Below are 18,849 nucleotides of genomic sequence, written 5' to 3'. Positions count from 1 at the left end.
GTCCAGGACCCGGAGCAGTCCCTAACACACAGTAGGTGCTCAGTGAGGCAGAGAGGAGGCCTCTCCTTCCTGGAGGATGGGCCCTTGCTTTGGGTTTTGAGGGATGTATGGGAGCATTCCCAAGGCGGAAAGCCGATGGTGCGCTGCAGGTGGGGGGCCCGTCAGGACTAGACCCAGGCGGTCACATCAGCCAGGCGGGCCCCGCTGACACGCACCTGTGTCAGCAGCGTCTGGGCCCCCATCTCCCACCAGCTCCCCCGCCATCACCATCCCTGGCGGCCTGGGCTCTGCCCCCGGGTCCTTGTCCGCAGCTGGCCCGGGGCTGCCGTGCTTCGGGGACATCCTGGTGTCCTTCTAAGGGGGTGGTGTCCCTGTGGCCGGGCCCCTGGCCCCCCGAGCCTCCTCTCCAGTCACGTGGGTGCGTCTCGTTCAGCAGTCTCTGTGTGCGGTGTCCTTGACTTCCTGCAGGTCGGCCGGCTTAACGGCACAGCAGGGCTCTCGACTTAAAGAATTTCAGCCCTTGAAGCATCAACGCCGTGCTGTTTGAAATATTTGTGCCACCGCTGCCCTGGCTGTTGGCATCCCGTGTGCCACTGCACGGAACTCTCATTGCTGCCTGACTGGGAGCTGGCATCACCCGTGGGAACGTGTCCCTCCCGTGTCGTGCCGAGGACCGCCACTGACATTTCAGAATCACCCAGGCCTGGCCCGCGGGGTGATGGGGCACCTGTCCCCGCCTGCCTACCCTGGTGGCTTTTCGGAGCCCAACTCTGCGTGCAGCCCACCTGGCGCGGGGGGCTTGGGTCTGGGGGGTCCTGTCCGTAGGGAGCTGCGGGCCAGCCATCTGTGCCCTCGGGCAGCTCAGGGAGCCTGCCTCTCTGTGCACGACCTGGGCTCCTGGGTCTTCCTGTGGGAACCGGTGACGAGCTTGGTCCCCGGTGGTCCTCCTTGGTCCCCGGGAGCCCTTTGTACCACACCCATCGTGGCAGAACCTGGCTGCTGCTGGGGCCCCTCCCCCACCCCTCGGGACAGACGGGGCCAAAGAGCTCAGAAACTGAACTGTCCCGACCGCCCCGTCTGTCTGGGCAGCAGGATCCCCAGTGCCACTCCCCAAGTCTCTTCACCCCGATTTCTGGAGCTTGGTGGGGCCGGGGCATCAGGGTCAGCTGCAGGGTGAGCCAGGACCGGCCAAGGGGACAGGGAAGTTCCCCCAGGTAAGTGACAGCGCCTGGGGACTTGGGTTTGTGCGCTCAGCGCTTCTGTAATGACTACCAGTGACCACTGGTCGTGTGGCTCCAGCAGCAGAAGTTTGTCTGCGATCCGGGCGTGGCAGGCCTGCTCCTCCTGAGACCTCTCTCGGCGTGCAGTGGCTGACCCGTCCCCGTGTCCTCTCGTGGCTGTCCCTGTGTTCGTGTCCGTCCTGAGCCGCTCTTGTGAAGACACCAGTCGCGTAGGATTAGGACCCACCCGCATGGCCCCATTCTACATAAGTCGTCTCTTTAAAATGCCCCGTCTCCAAATGCAGGCACGTTCTGAGGCCCTAGGGATTAGGGCTGCAACATAGGAATTTGGAGGGGACACAGTTCAGCCCCTAGGAGGGCCGGGGGACGGGGCTGGGCAGGTCTAGCGTGGGAGTGAACGGCCCATCGCTGGTGGCTGAGCAAGGAAGCTGGCTATGGCCTGGCACCGGGGACACTTTGCACCTTGACTGCAGGACAATTCAAATGAGTGCGTCCTGCCCTCCCCTCGGCCCAGGCTGGAACGTGACTTCTTACTTGAGATGAATGTCCGTGACCCTCCGCCGCGGTCAGAACCGTGCTGTGCTCTGTCCATTCCTCCAAGCTCAAAGGGACGTCGGCCCTGGGCTTGGGGCGGGCTCTGTGAGGACGCCGGCGGTGACGGCAGTGTGGAAATGTCAGGGCCAGGCGACGGGCAGGGGTCGGCAGGGGTCTCTGGAGGCGTGGCGGATCTCTGGAGGCATGGAGGCAGCACCGGGTGCTGAGCTCAAGTTCAGCTGGTTTCACTTTGAAATCTGCATTCTGAGGTTCTGGGCCATCCTTTTTAAATGTCACCGCTATTAATAACGCGGTGGGAGGAGGGCCAGGGCTGAGGCCCGAGGCCCAGCACCCCAGCCTCCGTGGCCAGAGGGCCTCTGGGGTCCGGTGCCGGGCTGAGGGGCTGGGGGAGTGGCTCCCCGTGAGGAGTAAGGGGGGGCTGCCTGGGCCTTCCTGAGGGCTTGGGGCCCGCAGTCTTATGCTTGGCTCAACAGCACATTTGGGAGGTCTGCTTGGGCGCAGGGGGCTCTCCAAGCTCTAGAGGAGGTGGCCCGGTTAAGACGGGCGACCCCACTGGGCCTTGACCTTATTGTCCGACCAGGAGCTTTCTTGTCCCTGGGTTCTGGGGTCCACCGTGAAACAAGGGGTCAGAGTCCATGGACTCCTGCCCCTCCGCCCAGGGTGAGCCTTTTCGGGGGGGTCCCTCTGGCTGCCCTACGGGCGGGTTCTGGACGGTTGGTGCCCTTGGGGGAGGAGCCAAGCTCGGGCTGCTTCCAGAGGCAGGATTTGAACTCCGGGCCGGGCGCTGGGAAGGCAGTCTGCCACCAGGGGTGTCCCTACCAGGGGCTACAGGGGCCCCTAGAGGTCTGTGTGGGGAGCACATGCTCGTGACTCCTACCTGAGGAGCCCCAACCCCGGGTTCTCTCCAGGAGTCAGAGCGGAGGGCCCGCCTGGGTCTCTGTTGTGGGCTCTGGCCAGTGGCCAGCCTGAGCCTCTGCCCCGCTCAGGGACGATTCCCACGGCGGGTGGTTGATCACTATGGGAGTCCGCGCCCTGGCGGGGTTCTCAGGACCACGGTCATGGTTCCAGATCCAGCCCCCGAGCCTGGGGCCTCCAGCCCCCGAGCCTGGGGCTCTGCCCAGATATCCTCCTCTGGGCAGCCCCGGGGCCCCTGACGAGAAGGCAGGCCCCATCCAGTGGGACCGGTGCCGTGCGAGGGGTCCCGGCTTGACGGGGACGCCCGGTAGTGGTGGCGGAGGAATCACTGAGTGGGCGACCGGCTCAGGAGAGTGGGTGGCCCCCGCGGCTGTCCCCGCTTCAGCCCTCCTGCGGACGGGCTACTTCCTAAACCTGCCAGGGACTTAAAAACCCCCGTGCCCTGCAGGCCCCCCAGCTGTCCTGTGCCTGGGGGCTCTTGGCTACCAGCACGTTGGGGAAGGTGCCCTGTGGGCCCTTGGAGAGGGTGTGTCGTGTCTGTGAGTGGGGGCTGGACTTGGTCCCTGACCTCGGGTGGGAGGTCTGGGGGCCCTTCCCCTGTTCCAGCCCCCCAGAAGGAGGCCTTGGCTGCCCAGCTGTTGGTGGGGGGGCGTGCCATGGAGGAGCACCTTTTCCTTTTTTTTTAATGTTTGTTTATTTTGAGAGAGAGAGAGAGAGAGCGAGTGCACAGCGGGAGAGGGACAGAGAGCGGGAGACAGAGACTCCCGAGCATGTTCCTTGCAGTCAGTGCAGAGCCTGACACGGGGCTCAATCCCACCAACCGTGAGATGGTGACCAGAGCCGACATCGAGTCAGGTGCCCAACAGACTGAGCCCCCCAGGCGCCCCCTGCCCTTCCTTCTTAATGCCCAGTTGCCAGGCAACGCCTGGGGGGAGGCTGGGATTTTCAAGGAGGGGCCGGCTGGCTTGGGCAGGGCCGTGAGGACAGTCCTGCTGCGGGGGCCCCTTTGCCAGGCTCCCATGTGTGCAGAGATGTATACCTGCACGTGATGCGTGTTCCCACCGTGGTCACTGCATGTGTCGGGTGTTTATGGGACCGTGAGGGGTTGGCCCTGCCCTCTGTGGGGCAGAGCTGGGGAAGCCAGGCCCCACTGCTGAGGTGTGGCCCGGGGCTCTTGCTGGAGGGAGCTGCCTTCAGCCCCTACACACCCTGGGGCCGTGGTCTCTGGGCGGCCTGCCGGCTGGGGGTGGGGTAGGCGCGTTCCCCAGGCCGAGTTCCCAGGGAAGGAGCGTCCAGTCCCCCGGGGTCGCTAATTTGGGCCTCGGGCAGCTGCGCACTGGTGCCGAGGCAGTTATTTCTGGCCCGGAGAATTCCTGCCCAGAGCAGGCCCCGAAGCCCTGTCCCCACGGGCGGTCTGTCCTCCTCCCCGGGGGCCCTCCTGGCTCTGTGCCCCCCCCCACCCACGCCTTTCCCTTCCAGGGTGGGGGGGGGTGTTATGCACAGCCCCCTGCAGGGGGCCCCAGCCTGCGCAGAGGAGCCTCGCTGGGAAGGAGGCTTCACGTGGCAAGGCCAGTCCACCCGCCTTCTGCATCCAGGACAAAGCCAGCCCGGAGGGATGGCCGGGTCCTAGGAGTGTTCAAGCCCTCAGCTGCTCCAGCAGGAACTGAGCCAGAGCTGTGACGTGGAGATCCATCAGGAGAGCTTGAGATACAGGAAAGGAACAGAGCTGGGGACTAGCTCCCCTTTCAGACGGGAAAATGGCCTGGGAGGGGGGCTGTGGGCCTCCAACTCACTCTCACATGCCGCCACCAAGTGGCTGGCAGGGTCTCCATGAGGGTCCGTGGCCAGCACAGTCAGGCTTCCTGCGGGATGATAATTGGAAGTGGAGACGGGGTGCTTTTCCACTCAATTATGCCTTGAAAAAATCCGAAATCAAGCTCCTTATTAAGAGCTAAGCAGAGACATTAGCGCGCTTCCTAATTAGCATGGTCTTTAAAATTGTGCACAATTAGAGGGAGCTGTGGGCATGTGCTCGGGCTCCAGGATGTTTGTGTAAATGAGCGTTTCGCTTTGTCTGGGGTGGGGGCGCTCTTTCTTCCGGAGAAAAGCCAACCTCCAACCCCCCTCCTGGCAAGGTGAGCTCGGCTGTACGTGTCCGATCGTGTTAGCCTGCCCGCACATCTTCTGCTCCGATGCACGTGTGTGGGGCATGCACGGCACACAGGAATGGGTAGTACACGCACCTGAGCGGACACACGCATGCCCAGACGCTGGTCTCCAGTGCTCAGCGCACAGGCACGCCACGGGCACAGGCTAGGTCTCTTGCCAGGGTCTGGCTGCCCTGGGCCCTACTCGGCCGGGGTCCAGGGGGCTGCTTCTGCGGTAGATGGGTATGGATGCCGCTAGGGCGAGGACAACACGGTGCCCAGATGAGCTCAGAAATTAGGCCGGCAGCAGGGGCGTCGGTGCCACGAACTGCTCAGAACAGAACCAGGCACTGGGCTCTGCTGGGCAGGACGTGGGCCTCAGCCCTGGATGCCCTGGGCTTCGCGGGGGCAGGCGTGCCCAGGGGTTGGGGAGGGGGTTCATTGCTGGGTCAGAGCTGGCTTCCTGGGGAGTCCCAGAGCACAGCTCCGGAAGTGTCCAGGGCCGCCGGTACAGGGAGAAGCTCTCAGAACAGAGAAAGAATGTTCCAGTGGCCAGAGGTGTGCACGGGTGGGGTGATGAGGTCCCATCACGGGGTGGGTGGCCGGGGTGGGTGGCCGGCTCCGATGGGGAGGGGGCCTACATACAGCCTCTTGTCTTCCCAGGGGAGGCGATCTCCCGGGAACGGCCCGGCCCCCCTGAACTCCCCCCGCGTGACCCTGAGCCGCAGGCCCAGAGCAAACAGCTCCATGTTTGGCCAGCTCTCCTGGCTCCCCATCCCAGCCGGAGCCCAGTGAGCATGAGTCACACCGGCCTAGGGACGGGTGAGCGGATGGGGACGGGGACAGAGTGGGGAGGAGGGCTCCTTGCAGCCTGAGTCTGGCCAGAGGGGAAGCAGCAGGGGGCTGGGGCTCGGAGCAGAGGAACCATTTGGGAGGGAGAGGCCAGGGGACAGGCGGGCACAGAGGCTGGCAGGGCCCATGTCAGATTCGGGGGCGGGTACCGCTGCCCCCCACAGTGGCTGTGGCAGATCCTGTCGCCAAGGTGCTGGGTGAGCCACGTCCAGGGAGTTCTTGACGGGCCGGCAGACCTGTGGTTCCCCAGGGCCCGTGTGGCTGGCTGGGGCAGGGGTCCTGTGTCCCCACGGGTTGCATGAATGGGAGTTGGCCACAGGGAACCAGGGCCCTTCCTGTGCAGCGTGGACGTGCGTGGTGGGGACAGGCTGAAAAGGCCACCGTGTCTCTGACTTCGAAATAGTCTGCCTGCAGGCACACCTGGCCTGAGCCCCCAGGCCCTCCCCTCATCGTCCCCTTCTTCCCAGACGCTGACAGAATCTTCGGGACCCCACCCCCTTCCCCCACTTAAAATTCTGCGGTGTGGCCTAAGGGGTGGGTGGGGAGGCTGGAGACCGGGGGGCTGTTGGAGGGAGTGAGCTGGGGGGAGCCCTTCCCAGAGCCCCCTCCTTACCTTTTCAGCAGCCTGTTGTCATGGCAACAACCTCAGGGGAGAGAAACTTCCTTCATGGTGAGATCTGGAATGGCTGCTTCTCCCTCCTCAGAGAGTCCCCCATGTGAGACTGGAGCATGGGGCCTGTGCCCCTGTGGGCGTCAGGGTTGGTGGCACAGAGGCCCTGCTCCAGGAGCCCCGTGGGCATCGTCCGTTCCCACAGCTGTTAGACGAGGCGCCCTGGCATGGTGGCAGGTGCCGGTGCCGGGTAGCTGGCTTTGTCCAGAACATCAGGGCCCCCCCCGCCCCCCCTGTCCTCCACAGTTCTCCGCCACACTGGCTTCATCACTCACCACACCAGTCAGTCCTGGTGAGAGGGGCTGGGCCTGTGCAGCAGAGGTCTGAGCGGCTGAGCCCGAGCACTGCTGAGATGACCGAGATGTTCCCTGGGGGCCCAGCGTGTGCGAGCCCAGCCCGGACACACCCGCATTCCTGTTCAGTGCCACTGCCCCGAGGCCCCCTAATCTGCAGTTGAACATCCCACCCCAGGCTGGGCCCCGTCGTGGCGGCTGAAGCCTTAATCAGTTGATTCATCGCTAGTTAATTAAGCAGGAGTGTTTATGGAATAATCGTCACCGGGAACCAGGGAAGGTACATCTGCCCGGGGTTTGGGGGGCGGGGGGGCGTGCTCTCCCTTCAGGTGGTGCCTGACCCCCCAGGCTGGGGCAGAAGCGATAAGACTTTGGGGGACCCACTGACGACAAGGTGGATGCTGGCGACAGGAACATGGTTGCCCCCACCACAGCGTGGTTCACACCATAGGGTGCAGGCGGGGCCCCCAAAGGTCTGTCTCCGCTCCACACCTGCTGAGCAAGGGGGCCTTCAGGGCTTCAGAGAAGGAGTCGGTCCCAGGAGACTAGGGTCCCCCAAGGGCAGGGGCCCTGCCAGAACCCCCGAGACCAGGGAGCAGACCCCCGCCTGCGGCTCCCGCCAGGCCTGAGTCCCCACAGGCTTTGGGCTTCATTAGCAGGTGCACAGGTGTGGACCTGCTGAGGCCCTGCGGTGTGGGGCTGGAGCCCTGGACTCTGCCGGGACCAGGGGTGTCCAGGCTGGGTTTTTGAGGGTCAAGGGTGTCCCTGGGCTACAACAGCCCAGGGCGGATGGCAAGTGGCTTTGCCTTAGTACCCTACTTGGAGCTCCTGCTCTGCCTTTGAAGGGTCCCAGGGGCCCGGCTACCCTGGTCCGCTGTGAGTTCTGGGAGGCGTCGTCGGATGCTATCCCCACAGGCAGCTGGACCCATGATGGGAAGCCACCAGGAGGACCCTGGAGTGCTGGAGAGCCCATCTGCGCAGAGCGGGGGGGTTGCTGTACCCTGCAGGGAGGGAGGCCGCGTGGCGCAGGAGCCGGGGGGGAGGGTCCCTCCATGCCCGCCCAGGTGCCGGTCCTGAGTCTCCGCCTGGACTTGAGGGACAGCAAGGACAGGTTGGAGGCTCCAGCAAGATGGAGTGGTCAAAAAGAATCCCCAGTACTCTGTGTGTTTCAGTCACTGAGGTGAAATGCACACGTCCTGGGGAGTTCAGTGTGTTAACGGTGCAGTGCAACCTCCCGCTCTTCCTAGTTCCAAAACATTCCATCACCCCACAGGGAACCTGTCCCCACTAGCTCTCACTCTCTGCCCCTGTCCCCCAGCCCCTGGCAGCCACTAGTCCATGGTCTGTCCACATTTGCCTGCTGTGGACACAGGCAACACAGGTCTCGGAACCAGGTGCCGCAACCCTCGTCCTCTTCCGTTGGCTTCTGTCCCCGAGCGCCCCACTCGCGCCATTCACCCACGTGGTAGCAGGTGTGGAGGTTCCGCTCCTCTTCTCGGCCAGAGGGATGTGTCACCGTACGGATGGGCCACACCTTGTTTATCCACGCGCGCGTGCGTTAGTGGACATTTGGGTTGTTTCCTCCCGTGGGCAGCCGTGAGCCCGTGCGTGTCTGTCGGAGGGCCCTCCTCTCTCTGGGGTGTGCCGAGCCGTGTGTGACCTGATGGTCTGAGGAACTGGGGTGCGCCTGGGTGGGAGCTGCGCCCACATGGGGTCCGTGGTGCTGCCAGCAGCCATCTACGCTCCACGTGGAACTGGCCGTCTCCAGAGGGCCCTGACGCCAAGCTCAGCCCTTGTCCGTCTTGCCCGCCCCGCCTGGAGGGCTGGAGACGGTGTCCACGAGTGGCGCAGAGGAATGGGGGCCGCGGGGAAGCGTCGGGGAAGCCCCGTCACGCGTGTGTCTCCGGTAAGAACACGCAAGATGCATAATCACACAGACTGAACCGGGGGGCCGAGAGGGCACGGGGTGGGGGTGGGTAGGGGGCAGCAAAAGTGGCCTCTCGACTCCTGCCAGCCCCGTCGGCCCGGCCTCGGCCTGGACCCTGTCTCACTGCCTCCCCGTGAGGGTTTCTGCCGGAACTTTCCCGTGTCTTCTCGTACACGTGCGTCAAGCCACGTCCTAGAGGAGCGAGCCTCCACGTGGTGGCTGTTTTCGTGAACGGTGGTCTCCGTCTGTTCAGGATATGTTTCTGCGCCAGTGCTGGTGGCCCCGCTGCAGCCTCGCACCCTGTCCGTGGACACGGTCTGATGTTCAGGGGCCCCGCGTGGTGCTTCCTGGCTCGCCGGGCCGCAGCCTCACTGGTTCCCAGGAACCGCCCGGCTCTCAGTTGGTGTGTGGGCGGAGCGCCCGGGAGGGGCTGGACTCGGGGAAGGCCGCACCGTGACTGAGACGTGGGCTGGTTCTTGGGGTCTCCCGTGCTGCCCACGGGGCCCCAGGGTCTGGTCTGCGGCTGGCTCGGGCCTGCGTGGGGTGTTTCTTCCGGCCCCACAGCTGTTCTGTCTGCAGCCACCCACTCAGCCGTGTGGGGTACAGTAGACGTCTGCTGTCAGTGGCCCAGAATTGTTTTCCCTTGTAGGATGGGCTTTCTCCCCCATGAATAAACATACGCTCTTCTCCTGGAGCAAAATGGAAGAGCAAGCTTGAATGCTCAGGAGAATGAAGGCTGGGGGGGCGGGGGCGGCAGGCCCTGTGTGTACAGCGGCACGGAAGGCCCCACACCACCTCCCCCAGGGCTGGGAAGGGCTTGCCCCCATCAGCGGTCCAACCGGAGTGGGGCCCTTGGCCCAGCATGTGGGACCTCCATCGGCCGCTGTGTGTCTGTGGGGCAGGCGTGTGCACCTGTGGAGCCCCTGGACTGGCTGAGCTGACCCCTACGCCCCATGTGCCCGTGCAGGCCACTTGTCCACACTACCCAGGAAGACTGAAGGCCCATCGGGGTCCGAGGCTGGTGTCTGAGGGCCTCGCGTGGGGGTCTGGGCTGAGCACTCCCCGTGTACGGGGGATCACAACGGCCCAAGGCCGCCTCTCGGCTGCGGGGGCGGCTGCTGTGGGTTCCAGACAGGCAGACGGGGGACCTGACCTGGCTGAGGCCATGGTGAGGAGGGGGCTCTGGCCCACCCCACCCTGGGCCCCCTGCTTCCTGTTGCTCCTGCCCCGCCGCCCCCCCCCACCCCTTCCCCCCAGACACGAGGACACTCACGCCAAGCTGTCGTGGATTTGCTCTAATGGAGCTTAGCTGGCTGAGCAGATTGCTCTGGAGGGCGGTGGGCGGGGCTGGCCTGCACGGGGCTTTCTCATCTTCCGGAGACAGAGCTTTGCAGATCTATCCGCGTGATCTCCTGACAGCCCCTCAGGGAGCCCAGCCTGTGGGATCAGGGCCTGGTCCCCACATGCCCTGCGGAGGGGCCCGTCCAGCTGCTGTGTTCCCCGTTGGTGTGTGTCTCTCAGTGAGGGGTGTCCAGCCCCCTGTCCCTGTCCCTCTGGTGAAAACACCACATCCCCTCCCTCCTCGTGTGTGGGGCCGGCCAGGGGAGCTAAAGTGGCATTCTCAGGATGAGGGAGGGTAGGGGAGACATGGAGCCTGCTGGATGCTCCCACAGAAGGTAAGGAATCTGGGTGCTTCCCTCAGCCCCTGAAATATAGCTGCCACACTCCCATCGTATGGGGGTGGGGGGAAGCCGAGGCTCAGAAAAGAGGAGGGGCAAGCAGTGGTATTGTCGGCATCAGGCTCTCGTCCTCTGGCTCAGAGCTGGGCAGGGGGAGAAACGGCCCACCCCCTGAGTCTGGGGGCCTTGAGCCAGCTGGGTGGCCGTGGGGAGCTGCATGTTAACAATGAGGCTTTGGCTCAGGGGTCCAGGACCACCCTTTGGACCACACTGCCCCGTGCCGTGCAGGCATCTGCGGGGAACTCCACCTGGTTCTGGGACCCTAGAAACCACGGTCACTGGGGAGGGGCAGTGTCACGGACTGTCAGGGTCCCTGTTGGCAGTGAAAGTGGGGGGCTGAGTGGCCATGAGCCCCTTCTGGCTTCCAGCCCTGTTGGGGTCACCCCCGCTGGGGTCACCCCCGCTTCTGGGACATTCCCACCCAGTGCCCACGCCCGGGGACAGGAAGAGATGGGACTCACAGGCCAGTGCCATCTTCGAAGCCTCTCTTGGTGTGCTTTTCTTAACCAGCTGGGAGTCTGAGAATGAGGAAGGGTGGATTGATGGAGCGGTTCCCAGCAAAGCCTCGGTCCCTCAGGCGAGCAGCATCCCCCGGGCTGTCCAGCAAGTGGCCCAGCCCTGAGCAAGCCCCGGCAGGGCCGCTTCAGCACCACGGACAGCGGCCACCACCTCCTCGCCACTGCGGCCTCGCGTTGGGGTGTCTGTGTGGGTTGCATCGGAGCCATGGTCGGAGAGGTCAGGAAGTTGGCACCGAGAGCCTCAGGACAGGACTGGGCCCCTCCTCCACACCCGCCAGGGCTGGGGGGCCAGCCGTGGCGTGGCTGCCAGAAGTGGGGAGGTGGTGCAGCCTTGGTTCAGCAAAGGCCTGAAGGGGAGCGGGAGGTATGAAAGGCTGGCATCAGGCCAGGCTGGGCAGAATATACTGGAAGGGCTCTGAGTGCGGAGCGTGGGGCTCACAGCGTGGGCATGGCGCCTGAGGGGTCTCCCGACAGACAGGACCCCTGCCCCCGCCGCTGGTGGGGTCTCCAGCCCTGAGGGAGGCCCTGGGACCAGGGCGCTCAAAGAGTGTAGGTCAGAGAGCTCACTGCTGGCCAGACAGAGCCTTGCTGATCTGGGATCCTGTGGGCGAGACCATCTCATTCAGCTTTGGACTCAAGCCCCCGGAGCCTCTGTGGCCAGGCCCTGGGCAGCACCGTGGGCCCCTCCCTATGCAGGAGTGGCTGCCTCCTCCTGCTTGCGCATCAGCTTGGCTTCCTTGGACCCATGGTGGAAATTGACTCTAATTTGCAGAAGTTGGTTCCAAACCTAAAGGATTTTTAATTAAAATCCAGAAAACCCATCTGTGTAATTAAGTTTCCAGAAGTCACTGGGCTCTGGATGGGTAGCTGGGTGGCACTGCCTGTCCTCAGCTACCCACTAAGGTGTGATGGGGGAGGAAGGTGGCCTTGCTGATGTGGGGGGCTGATTCAGCCCTGTGACCCCTGTCTCGGGGGAGCCTCCTGGCTGTCCACAGGACCTGTGCTTCCTGTGAGGACCACACACGCTCCTGTGCACCTTCCTTTACATGGACCGAGAAAAAGTCTCGGGGCCCCGGTGCAGAACCCTAGGATCTCTTCCCTCCCAGGTGTGTGTTTGGGGTTGTGGGGGAGAGAGGCAGAGGCTATAGAGGCTGTATCACTAGCAAAGTAGCCCCACAAGGGCGAGCAATCTCAGTGATGGATGGAAAACTTTCCAGGTGCTGGAGCCATGCTGACCGGCGTGGTTATCCCGGCCTCACACACACGCGCACGCACACACACACACACACAGACACACACACACGCTGATAGTGTCCCACTTCTTGGATGAACCTGTGTTCATGCCCTCCAGGATGGGTACCCAGACTCCTGCCTGAGGGGTCTTGAGCCCCAGGACATGCCTCATGGGTGGGGCAGGCGGGCCAAGGCCCACAGGAGCAGCACCGTCAGGAGGAACCTGAAGTGGATGGGCGGGCATGGCTTGCCAGAAGTTTGGGAAGAACGGGGGAGGTAGGACCCCAGCTCAGGGGCCCCCAGGGGAGCTGTCTTTTCAAGTTCCTGGGGGCCTGGTTTGTGTCTCCTCCTGGGGAGTGAGGGCCCTTCCCAGCTCCTGGCCTGAATAGTCTGCCTCCTGCCCACTGTTGAGGGTAGATGTCCTCTGCTTTGCCTGACACCAGCTCCAGGGCCTAGATCAGGTCCCCTGCAAGAATCCCCCAGGCCAGGAGATGCCTGTACCTACCCCTTCATTCCCTGCCTGGCCCTGTGCCCCAGGGTCCAGAACAGGGGCCACACCACAGCTTGGCGGGAGTGGCTGTAGCAGTGCTGATTAGGGGCTTGGGGGTAGCCGGTGGGTTTGTTCTGGGCCAGGTGCAGGGTCACCATGCACATTCATCACCTCATTTGAGGACACCTTCCCTGGTTTGGATGTTCCTACAGGGGGGTCTCCAGGGGGGATCTTGAGTGAGCACTGGCGCAAGCCTGGGAGAAGTCAGGCAGAAGGCTGGAGAAACAGGATTCCCTGGTGGGGGAGGCAGCCCAGCCTGGGAGAGCTTGGGGTGCTGGGACAGAGAGAGGGGGTTCCAGGTTCCAAAGAGGCAAACAGTCCCCACACCTGCACGGGTGGCTGCACACGCACATGGGGGGCCCCAGGCTCGTGTATGCTGCCTCCCTGCCAGGTGGGGGCGGGGCGTGCACCTGCAAGACCCAGGGTCTACCTGGGTCAGGGAGGAGGGGTGGGGTGGGATGCACTCCCTCACGCCATCCCACTGTCGCCTGCCCAGAGCCACCTGCCGTGCCTGGTGGGGATGTGGGGCTTTGTCTCCCTGCAGGCCGGTCTGCTGAGCCATTCTGTGTCACTGACCACAGCTCTGTCCCCATCACACACACACACACACACACACACACACACACACACACACGTCCTATCCACGTGTGAGCTCTCCACAGAGCTATTACCGCAGCAGTGGAGGGACAAGAGGGGTCGGGAGGCCAGCAGAGTGGTGCCTGAGTGGTGGAGAGGACCAGAGCCCGTGTGCAGCTTCAGCACGCCGTGACAGCATGGGACCCAATCTGTGCAGGGGGTCCCCAAGATCCCCAGATGGATCCAGGCTTATGCACAGTAGGTGCACCCTGGTTATTTGGTGCTGCCGTTAGCCCAGCTGTCTGAACCCCCCCCCCCCAACCCCCCAGGGTGTCAGCCTGTCCTCCCCGGACAACCCATCATGGGGCCTGGGGGCCAGGGTGCTGCCTTAGCAGGAAGCTGATTTCTGTTTTTCTGCAGCCAGACCACAGAAGAAACACTTGTTACTGCTGAACCCATTAACTGTAATTATGGCGCTCTCGGCGGGAACATAATTACCCTGGTGGCCTGGCACCGCGCCGGACTGTGCCCTGCTGGCCCTGACCCGCTCTTGCCCCTGCACTGTGCCCTGCTGGCTCTGCCCCTGCCCAGGAGGCTGGGGGAGACGAGGGCATGGGTTGCTTCCAGCCCCTGCAGAGGAGTCTCCTTCATGCCCCGTGTTTCTGACCCCATTCAGCTCCCCAGGCCTTATCCCCACCGTGCCCCAGGTTCTGGGCACCTAGGCCATTGCTCTCCTCCCTTTGTTCTCCGGCTTAGGCAGCCCCACAGAAAGCCCACCTCAGAGGTGGGTCCAGGGATTCGTGCGGTGGGGATGACATGGGGGGGGAGGCGGTGCACAGAGTACCGCCAAGCCCTCCCGGCCACGAGGACTGCGTGCGTGCGTCCACAGGGTTTGTGTGGAGCCCCCGTCCCCCGTGCTGCCTGGCTCTCTCCCCATCCCTCACACAGGGCTCCCTGAGTTCCTGGGGATCCAGCTGGGCTGGGTGTAGGGATGCACCCCTTCGCAGAGACAGCTACGGTGGGCCAGGCCACTGTGCAGCCTGCCTGGGGCCCCAGCGCCACCTGGTGGCTGTTCTGGGAATGCCCGGGAGTTCTCGCGGGTCTGGGTGGCCGAGGTGCAGAGTACCTGGGGGTGGCTGCTGACCCAGCTCCCGAGGCCCCCACGCCACCTGGACGCTCTCCTGCCAGCAGGACACTCTTGGAGGTGGCCGGTCGCTGCAGGCCGCTTGGGGTGGCCTCCCTGGCCCCCATCCATCCAGGCGCACAGGAGGGCTGTGGGTCCTGCACGCGCAGTCCCTGAGCTGAGCTAAAGCCCGCGTCCGTCATCCCAGCTGCTGTGGTCAGGACACCCCGCGCCTGCTGGCATCACGTGGGGGTTAGCGTGGAGTCCCCCTCATGGTTCGTGTGCGTTCGCAGCATGTGTTAGTGTCCCGGCTGGGCACCGAGTGTGTGGCCTCACTCACACCCGAGCTGGGAGGGAGAGCCTGGCAGAGGGGCCGCAGCCGTCATCGACAGCGCGGGGGTGGCAGCAGTGGCCCACGTGGGGATGCAGCGGTCACTGCGCACGGTGGCCAGCACCAGGGCTCTGCCCCTTGAGGCCCGGCCGACGGGGTGGGCGCGGGGGCTGTTGAGGACTCAGCCCGTGACGTGCCTGTAGGCACCGTGGCGGCCGTAGGGGTGCCACCGCCCTCTGCCCTGCTGCCCCGCGGCCGTCTCAGCCTCTAGCGTCCACCCTTAACTCCACTGCCTGCCGCACGTGGTTCGAGCACGTCAGCATGCTGGTCATCATGCTCAACTGCGTGACCCTGGGAATGTTCCGGCCCTGCGAGGACGTCGAGTGCCGGTCGGAGCGCTGCAGCATCCTAGAGGTGGGCCCGTGGTGGGCATCCCCGGGTGCGGGGGTGCGGGCGTGCGGGGGCAGCCTCTGGGTGCGGGGGTGCAGGCCCCGGCTCCCAGGCCCCGCCTCTCAGGCCCCGCCTCCCGCCAGGCCTTCGATGACTTCATCTTCGCCTTCTTTGCCGTGGAGATGATCATCAAGATGGTCGCCCTGGGGCTGTTCGGGCAGAAGTGCTACCTGGGCGACACGTGGAACAGGCTGGATTTCTTCATCGTCATGGCGGGGTATGGACCCCCTGGCCCCCAGAGCTAGGGCTGCCCCGCGGTGGCGCCGGTGCCTGACCGAGCCTGGCTGGGAGCCCCTGGGGCCCACCAGGAAGGGGGATGGGCGGTGCCCTCTGCAGGGGCCCCCGGCAAAGCCTGATCTGGGGGGAGGCTGAGGGTGGGGAGCCTCTGCCAGGGAGCGGGACGCGGGTCCTGGGGCTCCCTGTGCTGGCAGTGGGGGTGGCAGGACAGGCAGATGGGGTGAGCAGTAAGGGGCCCCAGTGGTGACCCAGGGAGGCTCGGTGTACAGCTCAGGGACCGGGCCCCCAACGTGTGGTCACCTGCCCTGGGCCTCCTGGCCCTGGAGAAGGGCTGTGCTCACCTCTGTCCCCGGGGCTGTGGGCACCCCCTGAGCCTCTGTGTCCCGCTGCCCCTCCACCAGCATGATGGAGTACTCCCTGGACGGGCACAACGTGAGCCTCTCCGCCATCCGGACAGTGCGTGTGTTGCGGCCCCTCCGCGCCATCAACCGTGTGCCCAGTAAGTAACCCCTCCGTGGGACAGGACTGGGTGTCCTACCGGCCTTACTGACAGCTCTCAAGGGTCCCTTAGGGCACACCGCCTGCTTCTGGACTCTCTGGCCCCAGCACAGACCCTCGTCCTGGGGGAGGAGGGCCCTGGAGGATTTGCCCCTTCTGGGGAGGACAGAGCCATCTTGGACCATGTTGGGGTGTGACAGGCAGGCACTGTGGGGTCCTGGCTCCCCTCAGTGCGGCAGGGTGACCGGACGCTCTGGGCCTCGGGCTTCTCATGTGTACGACATTTGGGTCACACTGGGGGCTGTGCAGGCCCTGGTGGCTTCGTCATCTGGCGCATGCCACTGACTCTCAGGTCCTGTCTCCGCCAGAGGCATCTGGTGCTTCAGGGCAGCGTAGAGAAGCTTCCGGGAAGTCACGTGGGTGCTTGTTTGGAAAGCGGCCCGCCCTTACACGGGTCATCTGCCCATGCGGGGGAATCGTTTGAGTCTTTTCCGGTGTCGCGTCTGAATTCAGCCGTTCCTCTTCCTGGGCAGGAGGGCAGTGCCCGCGGTACCACGTAAGGCGTGTGTGCACGTGTGTGTGCACGAGTCTGCGCGTACCGTGTGCACACAACCTCTCCAGCGGGGAGGCCTGAGTCCTGGCAGCCTCGGCACCCAGGCCTGTCCCACAGTCCCCCGAAGGGTGTGCCCCCCCCCCCCCACCAGGGACCAGTACCCCCCCTGCCACGGGCCCGTCAGCTCCACCAGAGGGCAGGTGTCACGGAGTTGTGCTGTGCTGGGGGACCCCTGGGTCTTTTTCCCACCTGCCCAGCTGGCTCTGTCCTCAGGGGCAGGTGGGGCTCAGGTACTGTGTGAGCCTGGGAAAGGTACTGACCTCCCTGAGCCTCGGTTTTCCCCACTGTAACAGCAGGACACTAGTGGTACCCCCCCCCCCCAGGTGGCTGTGAGCGTGAGGGGAGCTGGTGTGCGTGGCTCTCAGCTCGGTGCCTGGCACCTACCACGCAGTCTGCTCACCTGGGCCCACCTTTGAGAGCAGGGAAGCCACAACACGGCCCACTTCTGCAGAACTCACTTTTCAGGTTAAATGTCTGCAGTGTCCAGAATTGCCCCTAGCAGCCTGGCCTCCCTCTGGGGACATTTCCCTGTCCCAAACTGCGCACCTCCCCTAGGCGGAGTTGCATCTCACTGGCTTCCTGGGGTCCACTCTGATCCCTGGATCACATCTGTGGCCCTTTGAGCCAGTTCATGTCTGGCTGCGTGTCCCTCACAAATCTTCCTCCCCTTTGGGGCGCCTGGGTGGCTCAGTCGGTTGAGTGGCCGACTTCGGCTCAGGTCATGATCGTGCGGTCCGCGAGTTCGAGCCCCGAGTCGGGGTCTGTGCTGGTGGCTCGGAGCGTGGAGCCTGCTTCAGGTTCTGTGTCCCCTTCTCTCTCTGCCCCTCCCCTGCTTGTGCTCTGTCTCTGTCTGTCTTTCAAAAGTAAATAAATGTAAAAAAAAAAAAAATTAAAAAAATCTTCCTCCCCGCCACTTCTGAAACTTCCATGCCATTCCTGGCTATGGTTCACCCCCTGTGACCCCAGGTGCCCGTTCTGCCATTTGCCACTTCACAGGTGCTGCTCTGAGGCCTCGGCACCTGCCCCCTCCCCCACCCCCCGGCCGAGGGTGCTGTTTGCTGCCTGAGCCTTGGCCGTTGCTTGTCTTACCCTTGTTCAGGTCTGGGAGGGGACAGGTGCAGGTGAGTAGAGGGCACACAGGGCTTGGGTGACTGGATTAATTAACTTACCCTCTCACAGCCCCCAGCACCCAGGCAACAAGGGCTTCAAAACTCTCTCTGGAAAAACCACCACGTGCCCTGGGTGTCCGTGCGGCCCCCCCACCTCCCTCCAGTGCAGGGCCCACTTCTGCATGGTTCCCGCAGAGCACGGAAAGAAATGCTCCCAGCCCTGTCCCCATTGCAAGACCCCAGGCTCCTGAGGGCTGGAGGCAGCCCAAAGCCTGAGCTGCTGGGGGCCCCTGGGGCTCTGGCAGTCATTCAGCAGGAGTGGGGGGAACCCGTCAGCCTCGAGACCTAGGCCCATAGCCCTGCTGTCCTTTATGTAGGTCTGATCCACGGGGGTCCTTGTGCCTCGCCCGCTGCATGTGTAGGGACACCGTGCAGGTTCCCCCCACCCGAGTCGCTGATACCCATGTATGAACAGTCGGAGGGTGCAGGGCCCACAGGAGGGGTGGGCACCTAGAGGAACCCCAGGAGAGCACCGCCCTGCTGACTTGTTTCTTTGCCACCTGCAGGCATGCGGATCCTGGTCACGCTGCTGCTGGACACACTGCCCATGCTCGGGAACGTCCTTCTGCTCTGTTTCTTTGTCTTCTTCATCTTCGGCATCGTGGGCGTACAGCTCTGGGCTGGTCTGCTTCGCAACCGCTGCTTCCTGGACAGCACCTTTGCCAGGTGGGTGGCCCTAAGGGCTCTTGTGGGTTGTGCACCCCCAGCAGGCTCCTCCCCTTCCAGCCGAGCCCCAAGTGCTCCACCCCCAGCAGGTTCCTCCCCTTCCAGCCCAGCCCCAGGTGCTCCGCCCCCAGCAGGCTCCTCCCCCAGCCCAGGACAATGCTCTGCCCCAGCAGGCTCCTCCCCTTCCAGCCCAGCCCCAGACGCTCCGCCCCCAGCAGGCTCCTTCCCCCACCCCAGGACAATGCTCTGCCCCCAGCAGGCTCCTCCCCCGCCTGCCTGGCACCTGATGCTCCATCCCCAGAAGGCTCCTCCCTCAGCCCAGGGCAATGCCCCGCCCCCAGCCCAGGATAAGACTCTGCCCCCAGCAGGCTCCTCCCCCTGTGGCCCGGCCCCCCCTGATGCTCCACCCCCAGGTGGTGTCTCCCTCTCCAGCCTAGAACCTGACATTCTGCCCCCAGCCCAGGACAGTGCTCCACCCTCAGCAGGCTCCTCCCCTTCCAGCCCAGCCCCAGATGCTCCGTCCCCAGCAGGCTCCTCCCCCTGCCC

At 64.4% G+C, this 18,849-nt stretch overlaps 1 protein-coding gene across 4 annotated transcripts in view; it reads left to right on the top strand.

The window, feature by feature from the left end:
• Nucleotides 1–18,849, top strand: part of CACNA1H (calcium voltage-gated channel subunit alpha1 H) — a 62,353-nt gene that overhangs the window by 20,169 nt on the left and 23,335 nt on the right. For all 4 annotated transcript variants that reach the window (XM_045047488.1, XM_045047487.1, XM_023246207.2 and 1 more), the window contains 4 exons: nt 14,973–15,084; nt 15,204–15,337; nt 15,759–15,856; nt 18,144–18,303. In XM_045047488.1, coding sequence (XP_044903423.1) covers nt 14,973–15,084; nt 15,204–15,337; nt 15,759–15,856; nt 18,144–18,303 — 504 coding nt within the window. The remainder of the gene's footprint in view (nt 1–14,972; nt 15,085–15,203; nt 15,338–15,758; nt 15,857–18,143; nt 18,304–18,849) is intronic.

This window comes from Felis catus, chromosome E3 (genome assembly GCF_018350175.1).
Source record: "Felis catus isolate Fca126 chromosome E3, F.catus_Fca126_mat1.0, whole genome shotgun sequence".
NCBI classification, from domain to species: Eukaryota; Metazoa; Chordata; class Mammalia; order Carnivora; family Felidae; genus Felis; species Felis catus.
Note: the sequence above shows the minus strand (reverse complement) of the source record. Positions and strands in the feature narration are given on the sequence as shown.